This window comes from Panthera uncia, assembly GCF_023721935.1.
Source record: "Panthera uncia isolate 11264 chromosome A3 unlocalized genomic scaffold, Puncia_PCG_1.0 HiC_scaffold_12, whole genome shotgun sequence".
NCBI lineage: Eukaryota > Metazoa > Chordata > Mammalia > Carnivora > Felidae > Panthera > Panthera uncia.
The window spans coordinates 38,724,138-38,732,929 of record NW_026057579.1 but is presented as its reverse complement, the minus strand read 5'-3'; the positions used below and the strand labels follow the sequence as shown (position 1 = coordinate 38,732,929).

The 8,792-nt window shown below is 54.0% G+C and overlaps 1 protein-coding gene across 1 annotated transcript in view; it reads right to left on the bottom strand.

Annotated features, from left to right (window-relative positions):
• MYT1L (myelin transcription factor 1 like) overlaps positions 1-8,792 on the bottom strand; it is a 106,748-nt gene that overhangs the window by 75,144 nt on the left and 22,812 nt on the right. The window contains exon 4 of the mRNA XM_049652016.1: positions 324-676. Within this exon, the coding sequence (XP_049507973.1) occupies positions 324-676 (353 nt within the window). The remainder of the gene's footprint in view (positions 1-323; positions 677-8,792) is intronic.

Below are 8,792 nucleotides of genomic sequence, written 5' to 3'. Positions count from 1 at the left end.
CACCTGCACCTGCACCTGTGCCTCCACCTGCACCTGTGCCTCCACCTGCGTCTCCGCCTGCACCTGCTCCTCCACCTGTGCCTCCACCTGCACCTGCACCTGCACCTGTGCCTCCCCCTGCATCTGTGCCTCCACCTGCACCTGCACCTGTGCCTCCACCTGCACCTGTGCCTCCACCTGCACCTGCGCCTCCACCTGCACCTCCACCTGTGCCTCCACCTGCACCTGCGCCTCCACCTGCGCCTCCACCTGCACCTGCGCCTCCCCAATGACACACTGGCCCCCATCACCACCGGACGCGTCACTACTATTTTAAAGATTACCATTCTCGTCCTCCTCCTCGTCGTCCTCCTCCTCCTCCTCGTCATCCTCCTCCTCATCTTCCACGTCCTCCCCATCCTCGTCGTCATCGTCCTCCTCCTCCTCTAGCTCCTCCTCCTCCTCTCGGTCGCCTTCCTCATCCTCCTCGTCCTCCTCCCTGCGCTCGTCCTCGTCCTCCGAGTACTCCTCCTCGTCCTCCTCCTTGTCATCCACGTCCTCCGAGCCCTCGCTCTCATAACACTCGTCCACCGAGGAGCTGTCGGCTTTCACGGCGAATGGTTTCCGCTTGGGAGCAGGCTCTTGGGGCTGCTTATCCTGCGTTTTTCTTTTTTTAGCCAAGGGGCAGCCATACACGCTGTGTAGAGACAGAGAGAGAAGACCTGTGTCACTATCTTTGGAGGTTAGAGCATGGGCGCCCTGCAAGAGAGCCAGGGCTTAGTGTGAGTGCCACCCACACAGGCGCGGGCAGGGTCTCGCACACGCTCCTGCGTGTGCACAGCCTCGGTGCCAATGCTGCAACGGCGACGGAGCTCCAGGCACCTAGTCACCACACACACATGCCACCTCCCAGCCCCTTGTCCCGGCCATCACGTAGGGACGCACACCCCATGGCGCTCAGGAGGACGGTTTGTGACACCCCTCACAATCGACAGTCGACCACACAAATCCTCTTTCTTAAACATCTTGCCAGATACACATTACATATGATGTGTTTCACGAGAAGAATTAGTTCATGCACAGTATATTCACATATCCCCTCTTCTGTGAAATATGACAATATATGTGTTGTGAGAAAGCTTTGGATGTGTTTGTATCTGTAGATGCTGCCGACAAAATGGTATCTGTAAACTAACGAGCTACTCATAGAAGATGAGCCACAAATGCCTGCTGGTGAGAACAGCCGCACAGTTTAAATTGATGAAGAACATTGTCAGTCCCAACGTTACGGAAAAAAGTCAGTGTTGTAGGCAGCCATCCCTAAACCCTGCTGAAATCAGTCCAAACTTGGGCAAGACCCCCGGACCATGACCTGTCTTCCATAGAGGGCAACTTTCCAAAGTGACTTTGCTATTACGGTTCTTGTCTTCCTGGAAACCCCACGATACACCGCAGGAATAAGGGGGAGAGACACAGGGCACGGATGCTGTGGGCGCCTATTCCATTTGTCGAAAATAAGACGTGTGGTCTCCGGTGCTGACTGAATGCTTTGGGAGCACTGTGATAGGCTTACGTTTAGACCTGAGATGAGAAGTATCCAGTCTCACATGGACCATCCAGTACATGCTTATTTGGGGAGGATCCTTGGGGCTGGGTGCTGGGCCCTGGCGGATTCAGAGGGGAGAGGCATAGATATGGACCGGTGAGGAAGACTGTGTCGGAGCCACTCAGCACAGGTGACATGTGTGCCAAACACATGGCATGTCACGGGCACACAGTAAAGGGCTGTTGAATGGATAGGTGACGTGTGATAAATGCTATGATAAATGCATGTTGAGGGCGTCCCGTCGAGAGGGTCAGGGGGTCAAGGGAGCTCAGCCATGCTCCAGACAAATAAGGCTGGGGCTGGGCTTGAAGAGGTTGCACGAAGCTATGGAAACATATTTCAGGCAAAACAGAGACTTTGTGGGGCACTTGGGGGGCTCAGTCGGTTGGGCGTCCAACGTCGGCTTAAGTCATGATCTCACCGTCCGTGGGTTTGAGCCCCGTGTCAGGCTCTGTGCTGACAGCTCAGAGCCCGGATCCTGCTTCACATTCTGTGTCTCCCTCTCTCTCTGCCCCTCTCCCACTCATTCTATGTCTCTCTCTCTCTCAAAAATAAATAAACATTAAAAAAACCCAGAGACTTCACAAAGACGTGAACACAACGACGAGCATGATCCGTGCAGAAAATGGAAACAAAAACCAAACACAGAGTTTAGAGTGTGCAATGGTGGGGCCAGTAGGATTGTGTCTGGCAAGGTTTAGGAAGGGGCAGACCGGCCTGGGGACCCATCCAGGAGGGGCCTGGAAGGAAGGGGAAGGCGAGGCAGTCACTGTGCTGACCTGATGTCCGATGAGGGTCCCCAGAGCCTCTGCTGGACGCACAAGTCTCTGATAGGCACTGTCCCTCCCCACAGCGAGACTTAGGTCCATGGTTGAAGGGTGGGACGGGCAGACAGGATGCACTGTGTCTGGAAGATTATGTGCGTGAACGGCTTGTGGGAGGTGTCACAGAGTGAGGGGCTGGGGAGACATTTGACGTTGTACTTCAGGGTCCCAAGCTGTAAGTGCACATCTCACACACTTGCTTCGGGGATGGAAGGGTCACTTCTGTAGAGAGGTCAGTGCTGGGCACACACGCAGTACTCATACTTGGTGCCTGCTGTTGATTATCATGGCGATTTTTATTCTTACTCAGGAATTGGGTGCTCAGCAGGCATGTCCCTCTGTGTTTTGGACACTTACTGTTGTGCTGTTTGTCACTACCGTCAACAGTCCCCAGACCATCTGGATGAACGGCATGAGCGAAGGGGTGGCCCTGACACTGTTTCCTGGAGAATTATTTCTTCTGGTTGCTTGGGTGCATCTCATGCTCTAGTAAAGACAACGCCATTCATCGGGGGCCCTGGAGGTCGCTGGCATGCACTGGCTCCCAGAACGGAAGGACTTCATTCCTATCCAAGTGTGTGACCGCAGTCAGTCCCCTTTCCAGCGTGGATGTCCCTTTCTTCATCTGTAAAGCGAGGGCCACTGGGTGATCGCCAAGGCTCCACCAACCCCAGAATCCCAGCACGATTGGTCATCTGCCTTTTGAAACTAAGCATCTCTTAGAACATAATAATCAAAGCAAGAATAATACTTATAACCCGAAAAAAACCTGAAGAGAACATATATTGGTCTCTGTAGCATTTCTAAGATGAAACAGAGTTCTGAGCTTTCTTTCGTGCGACTCTTTCCACGGACCGGGAGACCGGGTCCGTGGCCTCAGACACACAGGCCCAGCCGCCCCCACCTTGCTGTCCACCCCCTCGTGCGAACGACCACCTGACAGTGCGTCCAGCCCGAGCTCCACACCAGCCAGGCTTCTCGGAGATGGCGGTCGGGGGACTCACTCATGGGTCCAGTCTGTTTGTCCAGATAAAGGATCAGCGGTAGGTGCTCGTGCCAGGTCGGCCCATGACGTTCCGGGGCGTAACGACTGTTGTCACCTGCCCGTGAGGGAGCTCTGTTCTGCACCAGTGCTACCCGCACAGGGCACCAGGCCTCTCTCTGACCGTCTCTGACCGTCTCAGGTTCATCCGGATTGCTAGGAAGTGACGTAAAAACGGCTGTCTGTGCTGTTCAGCGATGCCACCCACAATGTTCCGCTCCAGCTGGCAGTGGGGACTCCTTCAGGCAGGGTGAGCCAGCACTGCGGCCGGGCTTCGTGCCCTGTCCCCCGCCCGTCCACACACACCTACCTGCCTCAGATCTCCTGGGGGCCTGCCTGCTGCTCAGACCTTAAATGGTAGGGCAGCAACGTTCAGAGCGGGCAAGTGGATGTTATCCTTAAAACGGATGTTGCAGTCAGAAGCGGACACAACTGGCCTTGGCTCTGCCCAGACGGGCCCCTGGGGTTGTGGGAGGTGGCGAGTCTGGCCAAGAGGACACCTGAAAGTGTGGGGTCTGAGCTGGAGGTCAGGGGCCCCACCCCGAGGGGGGCATCTGGCCCTCAGGACAGCTCCTCCTCAGACGTCTGCCCCGTTACCCCCGCAGGTGCAGTGGTGACGATGGAACCACGGCCAGGCACCCATCTGCCAGTGCCCACCGTGGCCCCCTCTCCTTTAGAGCCCTGCGGGGTGGCCAGCGGGGCAGTGGAGGAGAGAAAAGGAGGAAGAGTAGAAAAATCGCAGAGTATAGACAGTGGGAAGCGTGGGGGTGGGGGCGTCAGGGCAGAATGAGAAGGAGGAGGGAGTCGGCCACGTTTGTGCCCCATCACACCTGCGCCTCACGCAGCGGGTTCTGGTGTCAGCGTGTGACACGTTGCGCAGACAGCCCCGGTGCCGTCAGGGAGGTGACGTGGAGGGAACAGCACGTCCGGAGCCCCGTGTTCCTGTCTCGGCTTTGTTAACACCTGGATGGGCTCCTGGACTCTGGCTGGGCCTCTGTTTACCTATCTGTGCAATGAGGGGGTTGCCCGTCCCTTTGCTGTTCTATAGTTTTTATTGCTCAAACTTCCTGAAGGATTTCCTCCTCATTGTGGTCTGCTCATCTACTTCCATTTAGTTCCCTGTGATACATTTTGGAAACCATTTCAACTAAATTCCTGACTGTTGGAATTAGCTGGCCTCAAACGTCTGGTGCCTTCTGCTAATTCACATGGCTCGATGCTCAAAGCCTTTTCCTCCGTCCATTAGCGTGAACCGTAGGTCAAAATCACGCTTACCGCAAACACATTCCGTCGCCCCGTTCCCTAAGTGCCCACTTTCAAGGTGAGAGCAAAGTCCCAGCCCATAAGACAGATTTCACTCACGCATCAGGCAGCAGGTGGCCCGGATGCCCGGTCTACGGGACCCAGTGGCTTGGAACATCCCTGCACCGAAAGAGAGAGTCTGCACGCACAGGAAGGGCGGGTGCTGCCCTCCTCTACCCGGCAGGTGCTGTGGAAGTGAGCGTGTTCCACAGCCGTGTTGTGCTCCATTCACCCGGGCTCATGCCTATCAGCCACGCGAGTCTTTCTAAGAAGACAGCAGAAACCCACGGTCCTGGAATGTCTCCAGATTGTGGACGCCAAATGGAATCAACGGTGGAGTCCTGGGGGTAACTGAGAAGCTGGCGCCGAGGTGAAGCGCCAGTTACACGAACGCAGCAGGTGCACGGCCGGCCCTCCTCCACATCCCCGCACGCGGGAGGGCCCGAACTCAGCCGACTGTGTGGGGTTCACGTTGTTGCTTTGGTCCCCGATTCTGTTCCTCAATAGGACAGGTGGGCCTCCACCAGCTGTGTATTTCCCATGCTGGCCAGCGGAGGCTTGCTGCTGATGGTGGTCACGGAATATTGCTTGAATGAACAAACCATGGTCTCCTCCATTTATTAAAAATGAAAGCACTTACTGGGGGCCCTGGTTGGCTCAGTTGATTAAATGTCTGACTCTTGATTTTAGCTCAGGTCATGATCTCATGGTTGGTGAGATCGAACCCCAAGTCGGGCTCTGCGCTGGGTGTTGAACCTGCTTGGGCTTCTCTGTCTCTCTCTGTCTGCCCCTCCCCTGCTTGTGGTCTCTTCCTCTCTCTCTTCCTCTCTCTCTCTCTCTCTTCCTCTCTCTCTGCCTTTCTCTCTCTCTCTCTCTCTCTGCCTTTCTCTCTCTCTCTCTGCCTTTCTCTCTCTCTCTGCCTTTCTCTCTCTCTCTCTCTTCCTCTCTTCCTCTCTCTCAAAAGAAAAAATGAAAGCACTTATCACGTACTGGTGTGATTATGGGTTCTCCTTCACGACACTGAGAAAATGGCCTGTGTTTAATTGATTGTTATATTCAGGGCTGCAGTATCCAATATAGTAGCCCATAGTCATCTATGGGCTATTTAATTAGCATTAAGGAAAATTAAAAAAATGGACTCCCCGGCCACACTGCTCACATTTTAAGGGTCCAGTAGCCGCAGGTGGGTAGTGGCTGCCATATTGGTGGTTTCCATCACCACAAAAAAAATTCAGTGGACAGATCTGTGACGGCCATCTGGGACACAGTAGGTGTTCATCAGGTATTTGTTGAGTGAATAGTGGCCACTGGCTACTGCAGGGAAGCAGGGCAGGACGGGGCAGGAAGGGCTGAGCTTTGGGAGGTAGCTCAAGATCCCAGAACTCCGACGTCAAGAAAGCTCATTCTTCTCCAGTCGCTCAAGGGAATGTGTCCTGTGTCACTGTAGCAAAATCAGATGGATCCGTCTATGAGGGGCAAGGCCGATCCTGGGTGGAGATCCCAGCGATGCCTGCAGACGCCCCAAAGCAGAGCTCCCCGCACGCTCTGGCAGGCTCACCTAACGGCGACCCTGGACGCCAGATCCCCGTCTGCGGGGTGTCGACAGGCTCTTTATGTCCTGCGTCCGCTCCTACTTTACAGAATCACAACCTTTGGAGATGGCGACGGTTGCTCTTCTGGTTTTCTCCCCACAGTCGAACCCTCAAAGCACTAGTAATGTGGTGACTCAGGGTGACGGTAGCTCATGTGTTTGAGCCCCGCCGAAGGCCTTGAAGTTGCAGAGGGAAGAACTGTGTGCCGTTAGCGGGGAGTTTCCCGGGGCCCCCACGTCCTGCGAGCCTCGCTGTGCCGCTCACGTATGCCCGGAGCGTCTCCGCCAGTGCAGCTCTTACGATCCTTTGCTGTTAGCTTGGCTTAAGCCATCTTGAATCTTTCCTGTCACGTTATTCTAGCAAATTGGTTACCTGGCCGCAGTGAACACTTACATTTAAAATGTTGTGTATTACAAGCTCTCAGGGCTGGTTTCTGTGGGGTTTTCAGTGGCCTCTTGCTTGGTGTTTTCATTTATCTGATTTTAATATAAACAGAAGGTCAGGTCTCAGTAACTGGAAAATGGGCTTGGTGGCATGTTCCTGGTCCAGCCCTGTTGCATGGCCTCTGATGAGAGAGGAAGGACTCGGGCAGGCAGGTCACGTCTCCCAACATCGAGGGGAGGCTCGTGAAGCCACAGCCACTTCACAGACGCACGGTCGCTGTGTATGATCGCTGTTTCACGGGTGACACCTTTCTTGTATTGCCTGAATGGCCTCGGTTGTGTCAGGGCTAAAATACTTATTTTGGAATCATGTAAGTCATATTTGCACATGATTCTGGAGCCCTGAGTTCAAATCCCAGCTTGGCGAATATGGCACGACTCACAGAGCCCTTACCTGCTGTTTTTTAACATCTTCACAAAAATGAGCCCACTAAGCCCTCACGGCGACGGTACACGATGACGGGATAGAAATGATTATAATTCTCTTTTTGTGGGACGGAGATCGTGAGGGATCTTCTGAAGGTCACACGGCTGAATAACATTGAACAAAGTACTTGAGAGTCCCTTGTCCCCGCATCTTGCCTTTCTGGTCTCTAAGGACCAAGAAACCCTGTCCCACTTTCTTATGGGGCTGTGGTCAGGATCCATTAAAACAATCACACACCTGTTCCTCTAATGTCTATCACACGGTGGGCAAAAAATACGTTTTGCTGAATGAATTAGACAGAGTGGCTCCTTTGCGCATTTGTTCAGAAAATGTTTCACTGAGCAGCACGGACACAGTCCCCAACTTCACAGGACATGAGCAGAGAGTTACCTGATGGACCGGACGGGCTGTGGGGCAGGAGACAGACAGACAGACAGACACCTGGGAAGGATGGGCCACACCCACACGGATGGAAGAGTTCAGGCCATGTACATGGAGAGGCGTGTGGACAGCCGCAGATGCACAAAAACGCAGACAGTACTGGTCACACCTGTCCCTACTTCTCACTCTCGATGCCCAAACTCTCCTTCGGGGGGTCAACTCTGCACACATTCCACTCCGTTAGGAACCCCCCACCTCACCCTGGAGGAACCTGTCCTGGACTTGTCTAGCCTGCTCTAAGTGTCTGTCCCTAGACCTCTGTCCCCCTGGGAGCCCCAGCAGCCTCCTCCCAAGGACGCCCTTCCCTCACCTGTGCTGGGTCCCCTGCTTCTGGACCCAGCATCTCTGTCCTCCACTGTCTCGCGTGGGTGCAGCACATGGTCCAGGAGCTCACGGAGGAGGCATGAGAAAGGGACACATGTGAGACCCTTGCACGTGTGCAGGTGTCTGTGTGCTGCCCACAACCGATGGTCCGCTCAGGAATGCAATTCTAGGTCATATGGCATTTTCCTCGGTACGTCTGCTGCTTTCTTCCTTGTGACCTAGTTCCTTGAGAGCCGGTCAAGAAGTCCAGTTCTGTTATGAGTTTTGATCCTCTGTATGAAGCTGGGCTTCTGAGAGTCTTTGCCAGTTTCTCTGGCTGGGGATACATTCCCACGTTCTGGGCCACGCGCTGCTGTGGAGTCAGTTCAGGGAAATTTTTTACTTACTTCCAGCGCTATTTTATCCTTACTGTTTTCTCTGGTTCTGGATTGCTATTATTTGGCTGTTGTGCTTCCGGAGCCATCTCTTGTGTTGTCTTATCTTTTCTCTGTTTTCCCCCAGGGTTTTGTCCTTCTAACTGGACAGTTCCTTCAACTTTACCTCCAGTCCTTCTCTTGAGTTCTATTTCTTGCTATCTTTCATTTTTCTGAATTTCTTTGAGGTCCTAATTGTTTTCTCATCTTCCTGTTTGAGAATATTACACCTTTGCAGGGAAGATTTTCTCTATTTTCTCCGGGTTGTTTTTTCTGTTGCGCTGTTTCATTTTAGAGGCTTTCCCCCGTGCCTGGTCCTCGGACGTCCCCCACACGTGGGGCAGGACTGCGCTGACTGCGGGTCTCGGGTGTGGCCGGACCAGGCTGCTTCGTCAGGTG